Source organism: Penicillium chrysogenum (assembly GCF_028827035.1).
Source record: "Penicillium chrysogenum strain IBT 35668 chromosome Unknown utg000005l_segment0_segment0, whole genome shotgun sequence".
Taxonomy (NCBI): Eukaryota; Fungi; Ascomycota; class Eurotiomycetes; order Eurotiales; family Aspergillaceae; genus Penicillium; species Penicillium chrysogenum.
This window is the reverse complement of record NW_026622753.1, coordinates 4,412,409-4,427,706: the sequence shown is the minus strand read 5'-3', so window position 1 is coordinate 4,427,706 and position 15,298 is coordinate 4,412,409. Positions and strand designations below refer to the sequence as shown.

The 15,298-nt window shown below is 48.8% G+C and overlaps 4 protein-coding genes across 4 annotated transcripts; all 4 read left to right on the top strand.

The window, feature by feature from the left end:
• Nucleotides 1-221: 221 nt before the first annotated feature.
• On the top strand, nt 222-2,544 carry N7489_010075 (putative disulfide isomerase; the record flags this gene model as incomplete). Its single annotated transcript, XM_056715824.1, has 4 exons — nt 222-448; nt 504-585; nt 640-2,133; nt 2,185-2,544. 4 exons carry the CDS (start codon nt 222-224, stop codon nt 2,542-2,544), a joined length of 2,163 nt encoding a protein of 720 aa, XP_056563446.1.
• A 602-nt stretch (nt 2,545-3,146) lies between these two features.
• Nucleotides 3,147-3,986, top strand: N7489_010074 (cytochrome b-c1 complex subunit 10; the record flags this gene model as incomplete). Its single annotated transcript, XM_056715823.1, has 5 exons — nt 3,147-3,149; nt 3,330-3,382; nt 3,653-3,706; nt 3,775-3,922; nt 3,978-3,986. 5 exons carry the CDS (start codon nt 3,147-3,149, stop codon nt 3,984-3,986), a joined length of 267 nt encoding a protein of 88 aa, XP_056563445.1.
• Nucleotides 3,987-5,231: 1,245 nt separating this feature from the next.
• On the top strand, nt 5,232-7,087 carry N7489_010073 (amino acid permease; the record flags this gene model as incomplete). Its single annotated transcript, XM_056715822.1, has 2 exons — nt 5,232-5,493; nt 5,541-7,087. 2 exons carry the CDS (start codon nt 5,232-5,234, stop codon nt 7,085-7,087), a joined length of 1,809 nt encoding a protein of 602 aa, XP_056563444.1.
• A 6,256-nt stretch (nt 7,088-13,343) lies between these two features.
• N7489_010072 (C2H2-type zinc finger protein) lies at nt 13,344-15,064 on the top strand (the record flags this gene model as incomplete). Its single annotated transcript, XM_056715821.1, has 6 exons — nt 13,344-13,634; nt 13,689-14,106; nt 14,202-14,270; nt 14,339-14,706; nt 14,797-14,968; nt 15,039-15,064. 6 exons carry the CDS (start codon nt 13,344-13,346, stop codon nt 15,062-15,064), a joined length of 1,344 nt encoding a protein of 447 aa, XP_056563443.1.
• Nucleotides 15,065-15,298: the final 234 nt, after the last annotated feature.

The following is a 15,298-nucleotide window of genomic DNA, read 5'->3' as shown; positions in this document are numbered from 1 at the left end:
CGGGGCGCTATAGTCGCTAAGTGCTGTTTCTTTCTGCGACGTGACCAGTGCCCACCCGAGTCGCCAGTCTTCGCCCCCGTCCAATGTGCCACCTGTAACACTTCGCGATTATCTTCCCTGCCTCGACCAGAGTCCTTCGTTTTGCTCAACTGCGACATCTTGAAACTACATATACTCTCTTTTAAACTACTACCCGGTTATTCGCCTTTCCTTCCGCCAAAATGAAACCGTCTTGGCTGGGGTGGTCCCTCCTCTCACTGTTGGTAGCGCCTGCTTTGGGCACGCCTTCAGATGCTTCCTCCGACCAAGAATCTGGAGATGCACTTGTCAAGAGGGGAGGTCGCGGAGTGGATTCCGACACCCCCACAACATTCAATGATATTAAAGTGCCCCCGTTGACGCAGCTGACCCCCGAGAATTTCGAGGAAGTGACCAAAGATGGTTACTGGTGAGAACCCCTTCTGCAGCAACCAATAAACCGCTCAGGGCTCTAACTCTTCTAGGATGATTAAACATTATTCCCCCACCTGTCCGCATTGCCGCACGGCCGCTCCAATGTACCAGACCCTGTACGAGTACTACTACGTGAGTATATTCCATTGTTCTGAACATTTGAGGCTTGGATCTGATTAGTGGTAGACCTCAAATCCCTTATTCCTCTCCGGACTGAAGCCCGGGGAGCTCGCCTCTCTGGACTCGTTTACCGGCTACTATAATCTCCATTTCGGGTCGATAAACTGCCTGGCCTTCGGCGATTTCTGCACGAAGTTGAACGTCGAATTCTTCCCCGCGTGGGCATTCTACGATATGGGCGTTCAGGACGGACGCCCTGTTGGTGCCAAGACGATGTCAGAGATTGCCGCTATGATTGAAGCCAAGCTCGAGACGATCAAGCCTGGGTCCCGACCTTCGCAAGGCGTCCAAATCCCAAAGGCCGGCGCTAAGAGCATGGAAATGACTGCCAAACCTGAAGTGGTGAAGCCTGGCGCGAAAACAGCTGTCGAGAAGCAGAGCATCGAGACCGCAGAATTGGAAGGCGTTAGCCCAGAATCTGTCAAGGCCAAGCTCCAAGGACGGCCTGCTAATCCCCAGGGTGTTTCCATCCCACTCACTGCTGAAAGCTTCCAAAGTCTCGTAACGACTACACATGATCCCTGGATCATTAAGTTTTACGTCCCTTGGTGCCATCATTGCCAGGCTCTGGCCCCGAATTGGAACTCGATGGCCAAGGAAATGAAGGATACCCTCAATGTTGGCGAAGTGAACTGCGATCTTGAGAAGCGACTGTGTGAGGATGCTCGCGTGAATGCCTACCCAACGATCTACTTCTTCCGTGGCGGCGAAAGAGTTGAATATACCGGTCTTCGTGGCTTGGGAGATCTGATCGCGTACACCAACAAAGCCGTCGGTGTGGGCTCGAGCATTCAGGATGTTGACGCGACTACTTTTAAGCGGTTGGAAGAAACCGAAGAGGTTTTGTTCTTGTATCTCTACGACCACGCGACTACGTCTGAAGATTTTGAGGCTATGAACCGCCTCACCCTCAGTCTTGTGGGACACGCTCGCATTGTCAAGTCCGACAGTGCTGCTCTTTCCGAGCGGTTCAAGATCTCTACCTGGCCGCGTCTTCTGGTCGTCCGTGACGGACGTCCCAACTATTACAATGCCCTTGCTCCTAAGGACATGAGAGATTTCCGTCAGATTCTCTCGTGGATGCAAACTGTGTGGCTGCCCATCGTACCTGAGCTCACCGCATCCAATGCGCAAGAAATCATGAATGGAAAGTTCGTCGTTCTGGGACTCCTCAGCCGGCGCCGTAGCGATGACTTCAAGCAATCTAAGCGCGAGCTGAAGGAAGCCGCCCTTGAATGGATGGACAAGCAGGTTCAATTGTTCCGCCTTGAGCGGGCTGAACTTCGTGATTCCAAGCAACTGCGTATCGAAGAAGCCGATGACCGTAATGATCAGCGTGCACTGCGGGCTGCGAAGAACATGCGTATTACGATCCGCGAGGACGACAAGAAGCAAGTCGCATTCGCCTGGGTCGATGGCGACTTCTGGGAGCGCTGGCTGCGAACAACTTACGGCATCGACGTGGAGAACAGTGACCGCGTTATTATCAATGATCAAGATGTAAGTCTTCCCCCACGAGATTGCTCGAGCCCTATAACTGACCTCCTATAGAACCGCCGCTACTGGGATACTGCTTCAAGTGGAGCTCCTATTATGGCCTCGCGGACCTCCATTCTCGAGACCATTCCTCTCGTCGTCGCTTCCCCTTCGAAGTTGTCACCCAAATCTACCATCGGCACCTTTGAGACTATCTTATTCTTCACTCGGTCTCTCATCGGCAGTCACCCTATTCTCTTCTTCATTATCTTGGGTGCCGTTGTTGCTGTGGCCACCATTTTCGGGCGTGGACGCCTTAGACGTGGTGCTGCGCGCGGCGGCATCATTGGCAACACCAACAACAACGGTGGCTTCTTCCACCTGGACGGCAAGGAGGGTTTCCTCAATGGAGGCTCGACCGACAAAGTCGACTAATGAGACAAATGTACAGTTAGGGTGTTTGGCTACGTGGTTCTTATAATCTCTTTGTTTCCACTGTATCTGGGTGATGCTGCTTTCCTTTTGTGCGTCTCTTCGATCATTTCTGTCCCAGTTGAATTTCTTGCATGTCAGACCAAGGGGTTTTTTGAAGCACATATCTTCTTATTCCATTTCTTTTCAGCCATCACATGAACTTTTGGAGTCTAGGCGTATCAGCTTCTCCGGAGCCGCAAAAAAGCATCCTAATTTCAAGTCAATAAACGTATTGATATCGCTTAGTTTCTCTGGTCGACAAGTAGTAATTATGGTTACCTCATTTGCCCCTTCTTTTGCCATCTATTTTAGGCTTTTCTTCGACGCGATTTTCCAGCTGTGATGCTTTAGTTTAGCGAAAATTGAATAGGTTACTCTCCCAAATAATCGTTGACTTGATCTCATACTTCGAAAATTGAACGAAAACAATTACACCTCCTCTGATTGGCCACTGGCTTTGGGGTCACGTGCCAACTCGGGCACTCCCGGTTTTCGTCGACCACCAAGTGCCAGCTCCTGTCTCCTAGCAATTGTCCCACCAAATCACTTCGGTGTCATTCAAGATGGTAAGTAATTCTATACCCAGAAGATTAGAGGACCTTGTACTATCTTCCGAGGTTTCTTACCTACTCGGCCGCGCACTCCGGGTAGAGGACAGTCGGGCCATGAGTATCACAACCGGCTTCCGAGCTCCGGAATGAAACGAGATAGACGATGTCGCATCAATGCTAACACATATCCCATAGTTCGCCCCTACTGCTCGCCGCGCTGCGGCCCAGGCCTCCGCCTATGCGCCCAAGTGAGACTCCCCCATATCCTTTCCCTCGAATCCCGGACAGTACATGTTTGTCGGTGATAAGCATATCGGATGGAGCGAATGAAACATACATTGTGCTCGCCAACGAAAATTTCTTAGTTGATTGGATGCCCACTTCCTCTCGCGCAGCGGAGCTTGACGGGTGTCTGGCATCTGTGGGGGAGCGGGGATTTTGGCAAAAGAGCTGGATATCGAAGAGGGCAGATCAATCAAACAACAAGAACACCAAGCTAACGTCTCACTAATCTTCAGGTACTACATCCCCCGCACCGCCGCCGGTATGACCCTTCCCACAGCCGTCCAGCTGTGAGTACATCCCGCATTGCCCCCTCCTAGGTTGGACAAGACGCAGTGGCTAATGACATTCTAAACAGTGGTTCCCTCGCTGCTGGCTTCGGTGTCGCCGTTGGCTCCGGTGCCCTCTTCCTCTTCGGCGAGGTTCCCCGTGTGCGCAACGACATCCTCCGCAAGCTTCCTTTCCTCGATACCTACTACGACCGTAGCATCGCCCCTGAGGACAACGTGAGTCAATTACAGTGGATTTGGAGGTTTGTTTTCTATGCTGACTTTCTTTTAGCCCTTCTAAATTATTCGCAAGGGTATATACCTGCCTCCCCTTTGATCGATATGAATCAGGACTTTGGGGTGGGCAGGCTGGGGCTGTACTGTGTAGAATAGCGATGAAAGTCTTCTCTGTTTTTAATACCGCATAGAAACAGTTGTTTCCAAGTAAATATGTATTTCACGGTCCGTATGCTTGATTTTACACTATCGATATACGACCTTCCCTTAGATTGTCGGGCTGAACAGCCTAGAGCTCTTAGAGACTCTGGGACTCTTATATACCTTGCAGGTTCGAGTATTCCATGGTTTGGTTTTCGAGCTAGCAAGGGGTATCACTTAGATAGCGTTGTCATCGTGGACTAGATTTAATGACATTATATATAACGAACTAGGTTCTCCAGCATTCAATCCACAGCTTCTTTTCCCAACGAGGCAAGTCCATCCTTAGATAACAAGCCTCAAAGGACAAAAGAAGTCCTGGCGATTTTCAGAAAGCCTGATACATACATATGTAGCTAATCAACACGAACGACACCCGTGGACGCCCGAGTCAAGCCCTTATCTCTGTTATCACGATGATAACCACAGCTCCAAGTACCGCGCTAACGCTCTCTCGCAGAAGTCCCGTGAAGGATAACGCCTGGAGTTTCCCTGCTGGGACTAGAGCTCTATCTACCAAGCTTATAGCACCGATCATCGAATCCCTGTGCATCAAATGAGCGGTGATATTACCCTTCCCTACAAGTCACAAGATTGCGGGGTAAGGCCATCCGCGTGCTCGAATAAGATATCTGTTTATCATGCAGTTCAATATATCTTTTTAATTTATCAACATCCATGGTCATTTGCTCTTATCGCGCCTCTTTGTAAGGAGCACATTGCGGAGAGACCCTGCTTCCACGAGGCGTTTCCCCCTCACTTGTCCACCGGTCTTCGTTGCACAATGGTGTCGGGTCCAATGTCTGTTACTCCCAATTCGGACTGGCTCTATTCCTGCTCGTTTAGACATATCTACTTGGTTATTGAGTTCGCCAATGCGCGGGGCAAAAGGCAAATTGTCTCGTGCTATGCATAGATAACAGGCTACCTACCCCCTGTCATCCTGCTTTATATACCATAATCCGGGGCTCTTTTATTCTGCTTCGTTTCCCCTTGGCTGTTGCTTGAAGACGAAGACATTCTTGCTCACCCCTTGCATGGTTGTCATTTCATTTCGTTGATATATATACCGCTTACATTAGTAGCGGCACACCTGTTTATCTTGGCCATGGGCGCAAACATGGAGACCCAAACTGCTGTTTCGGACATGTCCAAAAGACATCGTGAGGCTAGAAATGCCCAAGTCACTTCCGTTCTCCCGGATGGCGATGTGCCCTATACGGACCATGATATGGATGATGATGAGAGAGTGATCACGGCGCTGGGTTACAAGCAAGAGTTCAAGCGTGAGTTCTCGCTATGGACGACTTTCTGCGTCAGCTTTGCTGTTCTGGGGTTGCTACCGTCGTTTGCGAGTACCCTATGGTATGGTGAGTACTCACAGATCCGTGATCATACGATTTGGTATAGAGTATAGCCGATATTGATTGGTTTAAAGGAATGGGATATGCCGGAACAGCGGGTATGGTCTGGGGCTGGATCATTGCTATGATATTTATCCAGTGCATTGCAATGTCGATGGCAGAGCTATGTTCAGCAATGCCGACTAGGTATGATACACTGCCCGATGTCACACCCGAGAGTTGGTGTTTAGAGAAGAAGGCTAATGTGTTATACAGCGGTGGACTATACTACGCCGCAGCAGTCCTCGCACCCCCAGGCTACGGGCCCTTTGCCGCCTGGATCACCGGCTGGTCCAACTGGATCGGACAGATAACTGCAGCTCCATCGGTCGACTACTCGCTCAGCGCAATGATCCTCGCAGCAGTCTCAATCTATAACCCGGACTACGTACCGACAACATGGCAGACCTTCCTGCTGACGACCCTCATAATGGTCCTACACGCTGGAATCAGCAGCATGCCCACGAAGCGAGTAGCACAGTTCAACTCATGGGGCTCAACATTCAACTTCATCGCGCTAATCGCAGTCCTCGTCATGATCCCTGCTAACACGAAAAACAGCCCGAAATTCACCCCCTCCAAACAAGTCTGGGGCGAGATAACAAACCTAACCGACTTCCCAGACGGCGTCGCCGTACTCATGACCTTCGTGGGCGTGATCTGGACAATGTCCGGCTACGACTCGCCATTCCATTTGAGCGAGGAGTGCTCGAACGCGAACATTGCTTCGCCGCGCGCAATCGTGCTCACCTCCGGGGTGGGTGGGTTGATGGGCTGGTTCCTACAGCTGGTTGTTGCATACACGGTGCTGGATATCGAGGCCGTTCTTGACTCCGATCTGGGACAGCCCTGGGCGTCCTATTTGCTGCAGGTCATGCCGCAGAAGACGGCTATGGCTATCTTGGCTTTGACGATTGTCTGTGGGTTTTCTATGGGTCAGGGGTGTATGGTTGCTGCGTCGCGGGTTACATATGCCTATGCTCGTGACGACTGCTTTCCGTTCTCAAATTACTGGAAGCAGGTGCATCCGTATACGCAGACGCCCGTTAATGCGGTTGTGCTGAATGCCGTCCTCGGCATCTTGATGTGTCTTCTTATTCTGGCTGGGGACGTGGCGATTGGCGCTTTGTTCTCTATTGGTGCCATTGCGCAGTTCTTTGCTTTCGCCGTTCCTATCACTATTCGGGTGTTCTTTGTTGGTGATCGGTTCCGCAGGGGCCCCTGGCATCTGGGTCCCTTTAGCCCGTATATCGGTGGCGCTGGTGTTGTGTTTGTGTTTTTCATGGTCCCGATCTTGTGTTTGCCTAGTGTTACTGGTAAAAACCTGACGCCTGATCTGATGAATTGGACTTGCCTTGTTTGGGGTGCGCCGATGCTGGCGGTTACGATTTGGTGGGTTGTTGATGCCCATCGCTGGTTCAAAGGTCCTGTGGTCAATGTCGAGCATGCTATCCATGGGATTGAGCATGAGCCGGTCGTTAGTGAGGGCATTGAGCCTGAGCTTCGAGAGCCCGATGAAACTGCTTTGCCCAAGGCGGATGATGCAGATAATCCTATCTAGGTCTCACGAGTTCGTGGAGAAGTCACGGTATTAGTCTGCGATTTAGGATTTGATGTTTACGTTCGTAGTAAGTGACTTAATATCATATAACACATTATAGCTACCTCTTGAAGTATTCCTTTTGTGCGTCTTAGTTTGATACCTTCAGTCTTCTACTAGGGTAAGAGTCGATGGATAGTATCAGCCAAAGAGCCTTAACACGCTCAATCCAACGTATGTAAGATGAAAATATCCCTACCTCCATGCAGAGACTTCTATCTTTAAAAAGTAGTGATGGCCCCAGATGAACCCACCGACAAGAATGTAAGCATTTGCCACCTGCATGTCAGAAAATATAGATATGGCTCCATAATATGTACCGATCTGACAGTATCACATGGTGACTGACCCAGTGCCCCTCCTGGCCTGATTTAGGCTATGTGATATGACGGAGAAAATGGGGCAAACCCACTACTCCACCAGTTCCATATGGCTGAAATAAGGTTGACTGTATGAGAGCTGTATGGCATTTTACTGGGATGAAAACGATTTCGGATTCTTTAACATCTACGTGTTCTATCAAAGGAGGCAGAATAATTGGCATTCTTGCATATATATATATACAAATGCATTAAGGTCATTCAAGGAGGATATAGACCTCAAGGACACGCCATATTCCACTGTATATTGTAAATAATATTTTGGTCATTCGTATTCAAAGAAAAAAGCAAGAGATTATTATGCAAAGGATACATATACTGCAGAAGAAACATGTAAATTGCTGATCGTCTCTTGCACTTTGTACATGGTACCTCCACGCAAAGGGAGAATATATACTACTTGCCCTCCTAAGAGAGCACCGAACAAACCAACCAATGCCTAGAGCCTGAGAGCAAGGCAGACACCAAGCCTGTTATTTAAAACCCAACTCAATCCCCAAAGTACGGAAACCAAGCAATCACCTCCACCCCACGGGTAAGTACTTTGTACAACGTGCCTTGATCCCCGGGAAGTTGGAATCCTGTAAGCTCCACCACCCCTGAGACCCCACCGGCGGTGGTGGACACTGAACATGGATGCAACGGAGAAAAACAAACAAAAAGGGTTGGAACAGAGATATGCTTAATCTGACTCCAGATGGGGGGTAACCCACACCCCCAACACGAGGAGCCATCTGCTAGTCCCACTTGTATACTACCCTTGCCATTTTCCGTGAGATAGTTTTCCGCACGTAAAAAAACTTCTATAGTTTTCAATAGTAAGCAGTACTTATCATATTTAAACTTGGAGAGCATATAGTCTGGTACATCATTTTCTCGAAGGTCAAACCTCGGAGAAATCTAATTGAAAAAAGAAAAAAAGGAAGCCTAAAGCGCCTCCAACCACAAGAACCGGGACAAGAATGCGAAAGGTTACAAAAAGAACGTGTTAGGAAGACCCTTGTTGTACGGAGTACGGAGTACAGCCCCTCTTATCCACGCTCCCGTCCAGATTGCACGCAGTCCCGATCGTCACTGTCAGGGGCTGAGAGAGAAGGGCCCAGGAACAGCCGGAGATCGGCACTACGTCATGACGAATCCAAATGATTTCCCAAGGTTTGAAGGACTCAAATTCCCATGGAATCCATAGACGTTCTGAGGTCCCTGGATTTGAGTGGACCGTCTGGAGTTTCTCTTTTTGGTTCTTTGACAGATCTAGCGGTCTGAACCATGGATGACCTTGAAAAATTAAAAGTGGTCATCAGAGCGAATTCGCAAGTGGCTGTTCTTGGGTCGGGGGTGAGCCGAGTCTACCGCCGTATTGTACGTTACAATTTCCATATCGGGCCCCGTTTTGCCTTTTTCCCATTGCGAACTGATCCTTTTTTTTTTTTTCCCTTTTTTTTGGGTGACATTATTTGAGGGGATTTTATTATTACCAATGCTTCGGTCCGATGGGCTGCATTTTAGGCGCTCTAATTTATGCAAATTCGAAAAAAACATTGAATGGTTCAAGCATTCCTGAATGTTACACTGCAAACAGATGGTTCGGCCCGACCATGGTCTGTGGACCGAAGAATCCAAGGGTCAGAATATGAACTTCCCTTACTGTTACTATTTGACAAGAATTGGTAGCGAGGTCAGTATCAGATATTAATAGGAGGCGAATCATATATGCGTAGCCATCCTAATATCGAATTATATCCGAAACCCATGACGCGGCCAGGAGAGAAGGCCACTGGTACACGTTGATTCCAAGGCGAGGGTGAGGCAATTACAATGTAGAACATTGAAGAATATAGAATGGCAAATTCGTTCTTGAGCTACCTTGTCAATGTGAGCCCTATAAACCCCATGTTGTACAGAATGGATTCCGATCCACAGAGCACATGGGAAAATGGAGAAAGATGGAGAATTGGAGAATGGGACTGTGACCACCCGTGGACTCTTTTTGACATTGACACTCCAAAGTCAATTTCAAAGTCAACATCAAACCTTGAATCTTTTGCCAAATACGATATCCCAATACGCCCGCCTATAACCGATCATAAAATATAAAATAAAATAATGCAAGTCAGATCCCCAAGAGGACCTTGTGAAAAAAAAAAAAGAAAATAAGAAACAGCTATTCCCATTCGGGTTTCGACTACAGACATCGGCAGCCTATGAGGTCGGTGGCGGCACGATCCTCTCGTCCGCTAAAGCGGGTGGTGGTTCCTGATTGGCTGCATGAAGTCCTGAAACTCGGCGATCCGGACTTGGCTTCAGCGGTGTTTCCGGCCTATGCCGAGAACAAGCTGGTCTTTTTGTGTGTATCGGATGTTGGAGAGCGCTATCGGATGTGCGTTGAATAGAGCGTATCGAACATGCCGACCACATCATTTTTTATGTTCAATATTTTCCTGTTAAATCATGGCTCGTGTGGTTTTTGCATACGCGACGAACGTATATCCCACCACGTGATATAATATTCGGCAGCGATGGGGACTGGGGCGGGATCTACATCTCGCGCGCGCTATTCTCTCCTATCCCGGTTGATAATGATGCCAACAACACCTTAAGCATCCGGGCACTTTAGCCCTACTGGCGGCCCCATTTCTGTCGGTATACAGTGGGTTTGTTACATATGGACTCGAATACGGCCAAGCTCTTCATGGAAAGGAAAAAACACTGCCAAGTGATAATCTTAGGCTCATTTGTACAGACTAGTCTAATACAAGAACAACCAGTAAGTCTCAGTATCAAAATAGGAAATAATTAGTAACAAATGAATTGATAACCCCTGATCGGATTCAAAATTTAAGACTCGGAAAGCCTCACCGTACTTTGCGAACCGTTTCGGTGACCTGGAGTGGAGTCCGTTAACTCCCGGCATTGATGCCGAGTGTAACTATTTTGAAAAGCAGAGAAAGCCACCTGCCACTTCAATACACCGCGTTTAATAGTTGTCAAGCCACCGAGAACTAATTTCCCTTCCCGGAATTGTAATCCTTTTAGGCAGCATGAAGAGAAAAGCACAGAGTCCAACATATGCCAGTAAATTAGGCACACGCTGGCAATGCCCACGATATTCCGTGTACACACGTACACATACCGAGGTGAAACAAAGTGGAAGGTCAAGCGAACTTCCTTTTACGTCGTAGCTTGGATTCATTCTCGCCCCTTGGCGGAATCTTAGAATAATAAATAAAACGAGCCATAATATCTTCAATATAATATAGCAAGTTGAGATCAGGTGGTCTCAGTATTTCTGCAGAACCCTGGTCGAAGCCTTCCAGGTCCACAATCGAAGCGGGAGAAGCTCTTGCGAAGGGGTGGAGAAGGAGGGGCAGGGATGTTGGGTCCGGAATACAGATTATCTCCGGCAAATATACGTATGTTGTATGGAGTAGTACTCCGTACATTTTACAATCGTATGTTTGTACTTTATAGTTTGCCTAGAGTTTATCTAAAAAGTAATATCAGAGTATATCCTGAGGTCCAATTTCGGATTCAATATGATAAACCACGTAGTCACACGGGACTCGAATGGCGCGCAGGATCTGAAACTTTAGGCCATGTTACTCGGTCGAGATCTCGGCTTAATAATAGAATAATAAAAGGAGTCCGCATTGCAAAAGTACGCGAACTGCAGCCTATGTCAGAGCACGGAAGTAGCCACGTCCAATAAGGGGAACCCCCTGAATGCCAATTTTGTCTCGAGCATTCCTGTGTGGCTGAACTTAGGAGAAACACTCTACGGAGTACTCCGTACGGAATACTACTCTATTTCCCTACGGAGTACATATATTGAGCACCTAGATAGCAATAGTATTAGTGTCCTAGTGAGACAATTAGACTTATTCCATTGGTAGTCCAATACGCTTAATTTTCTTTTATGGCATAGTTCGCTCCATGTTTCACTCCAAATCAACCCACGAAGCTAAGTGCGGAAACCACTGCGGAACAGAAAGCGGCTACGGCGCATCCACTAAAGTACTCCTGATGTAGGGCAACACTGCATGGCCGTTACAGAAGCCTTCGGTCGGACAATCCCAGTCTTCCCCAAAAAGAGGCCTGTGAACCCATGCCCCGCTTCTGAAGACATTGCCATGTACATCTGGCCTGCATGCAGGAGCCAAATGCAGCCTACAGGGTGAGGGAGTTAACGATGTATGGCGAGTCTTCTGCCGAGCTCAATGGAGCTCATCTTCCCTCGGGCCCCGGATGACGTGCTTGAAGAGATCAGTGCAGAGTGGAAGTCTTACGTTGGCTGAAATGTTATCTATCGTGCAGTATTGTATCTATACTACACAACATAGTAATTCAGATATGTATACGGAGTATTTAGAACAGTCCATAGTTAGAAGAATACATAACTATAGTAGATGTCACTTGCGGGGCTGTCAGCCACTGCGGAGCCAAAAACAAAGAAGAGCCAGGGTCAGCCATAATCCACCCTCGGGGAGATGGCTCCATCTCCAAATATAAGATCTACTCCAACATCATATATACAACGGCATACCTACGTGTGTACATAATTGATTGTTTGAATGGTCACTTGTGCCCAATAAATAGTCTGGTAATCGCCGCGATCGGAGGCACCCAAGGATTGGGCCCTGATTGCAGTACAACATATACAACGTATGTGGCAGTGAGCCTTATGTGGTACGTTCATAATCTATTCCCGGTGAATAATCAGATTACATATGATATAACTATATGGAAGACATCATATATTGTTCGACGACTCCGTATGGTTTCGGGGCTTTATTATCATCCGTCCACGGGAGCCTAGGTGGGATATACCTTGCAAGTGCGTCATCATGTCCGGACGCGTAGGAAGATCAGAAATTGAGATTTGACGATGTGTCTACTTTGTGTCTATGTCTCTGAAACTTAGGGTCTCCTTTTCTTGTGTTTTTTTTTTTTTTTTTGGTTATTCTTTATATTTCTTTGTAAATCTAAAATCTAAGTCGAATTAATCTTTAATAGACCTATAAATCCAATAAATCCCAACAATCCTAATACGTCTATACTACCGCTATCGGCCATAGTTCGGAAGACATCGTATGTAATTTTTTTGGTAATTTTGAACTGAAAATACTGTAATTACCTGTCTTTTTTTTTCATCTCTTTTTTTTTCTCCTCTCGCCTCTTGCCTCCCCGAGGAACGATCGTCTTTTTCCGTCTTTTCTCGTCTTTTCTATCTTTTTTTTTTTTTTATTCGACCCGGTCTTCCTTAGAATTTTCCTTTTCGTCTTTACCAAGAAACTTATCCCCCATTTTCTTCTTCTCCTCCTCCCCAATTTCCCCAAATTCTCAATTCGCAATCCTCAATTCACTGCACTTCAATCTTCTTCGTTTCATTCTTTGAAATATTTCCTTTCTATTGGCTATTTCTGAGTCAATTCCTCGATCTCATTATCTTGACGCGAAGCAGATCTCGGACTAGTTGTTTTTTTGCTGCGAGAGACCCACTTGCACGCCCGCTTCTTCGGTGGATACAGAACCATCGACGGTGACAACGTGCGGATAAATCACCATCCCATTTTTCCTTCTGGTGGGTGACCGTGGGGAATCTTCTTCAATTAAGCATCTCTTTCTTCCTCTCTCTCGCATTCGTGTGGAGTCAACTCGTGTGAACCCGTGAATCCCGTGAGACCCTGTGACCGTTTGCCTCTCTGTTCGCAGGAAAATTTTCAAACAAGGAGCTTCCTTTGCTTCGAAGAAAAAAAATCATCCAGAGTGCGGGTTTGATGATTGACTTACCGTGAACATCTTTCTTTCTTTCCTACACGATCTCTCCTCTGTCCACAATGGATCCCAGATCTCACCCTTCCCGTCCTCCATCCACCAGTCTGCCTCCAGGCTCCACGCCCATGTCTTCGACTCCCATCTCGAGCATGCACATGCCACAATACTCGATGCAGCCGCAGTATCCGGTTTCGCAGCCGCATACTCTGCCTCCATTGCAGCCTCATCACCCTCAGTCGCCCGCGCCTCACCACTACATGGGCCAGCCGTACCGTCCGGATTTGTCGCGGTACCCTCCGTCAACTCACGATGTCTACGGGGCTTCCCAGGCCCCTATGATGCCGCACACGACTGTCGGTAGCCTTCCGCCATCGTCTCTGTTGAATCTACCTAACCCTCAAACACAGGCGCATCAGCAGTACCCCCCACCTCCGAGTGTCCTTCCGCCCGCATCCTCCGCTCAGAGTTACCCTCAGCCGATTGCTCCGGCACCCCCGCGCGACCGTCGCCCGGATTTCAATGGTCTTCCTTCCGGTGCCTTTAGTTACTCCGATGGTAAGGGTTGGGGTATGACTCCTGATGTGAACGGCGCGAACGGCTCCCCTTACGCCAAGGAACCACCACGGACGCAGGTTGTCGGCTCTCAGGGCCGCCGTGGCATTTTGCCCAGTGTCCCAGGCCGCGCGACTCCGGTTTCTAACGGGGTCAATGGTACAGCTAAGAGCACCACTATCCCTGCTAAGGACGCGGACGGCAAATTCCCCTGCCCGCACTGTAACAAGACTTACCTCCACGCCAAGCACCTCAAGCGCCATCTGTTGAGACGTGAGTTTTCGAAGCCAGCTCGAAGGAAAAAGTTTGAAATTCCAAGTTGATTGAGATTTGCTAACCGACGTATTTTTTTTCTCTGATTTGTACAGACACTGGTGATCGCCCCTACATGTGTGTTCTTTGCAAGGACACTTTCTCCCGCAGTGATATCTTGAAGCGTCACTTCCAAAAGTGCTCAATCCGCCGGGGTAATCCGACCGGTGCGACTCACTTGTCCCACCCCCAGGCCCATCTGAAGCGGTCTCAACAGCAAGCAGCTGCGGCTGCCGCGGCCAATCCCCCAAGCCGCTCCAGGATGAAGTCAGTAATCCCGTCCCCCACTCCAATGGCGTTATGGGTACGCAATTCGATGGGGCCGTGAATGGCAATGGAATGGCTACAGGCCGTCCTGGCTACACGGAGCAGCAGCCGCTAGGCTTCACGATGCAGTCTGTCAACGGCATGAACCGTGGTCCCGGTGACGACGCGTTCTCCGCTGGCCAGGCGCACGCGAGAGCCTCGTGGATGGCTGGACCCAAGCAGAATCCGTATCTCATGCAGCCTGGTGTCGATGCCCATGGCCAGCAGCTGACGGTTGATCGTCCCCTTGAACAGGTAAAGCCCCCGGTCTACCATGACCAAAAACCGGTCATGCCCGGTCCCCATTCACATCACCCGGGTGTTGACTGGAATTCGATGTTTCAGCACGGTTCTTCCGACGGTTACATTAACCCCGTTTTCCCCCACTCCATGGCCGCGGGCCAGGAGCCGATCCACGCCCCCGTCGACCACGACCGCAAGTTCTACCCCGCCTCGACCGGTCCTGAGAGCGGTATGAACGGACTGTACCTTGCTTCGACTACGCTGAGCGGAGACGGTTAGTTCTTGCCCTTTTTTTTCCTACCCCGCCCATTATAGCATGGGATTGTTCTAACAATAATATGCAGGTACTGTGCAGCCCGCGAGACAGTAGACGGTGAATTCGATCGGAAAGCAAGATGATGACTATGAGGCATGAGATTGAAAAAGCGTCTCGACGAAGCAAGAGACCACAGGTTTCTTTTTTTCTTCACGCTGTGGGTAGGACTATTGCTCTCCACCCTCTCTTCTATTGTTTCTAGGCCTTCGTTCCTAGCTTCTCTGCTGGTGCAAATCCACTGGTCACGATGTCTCAGCAAATCCGTCTACGATAGTCCTTTGATCCGTT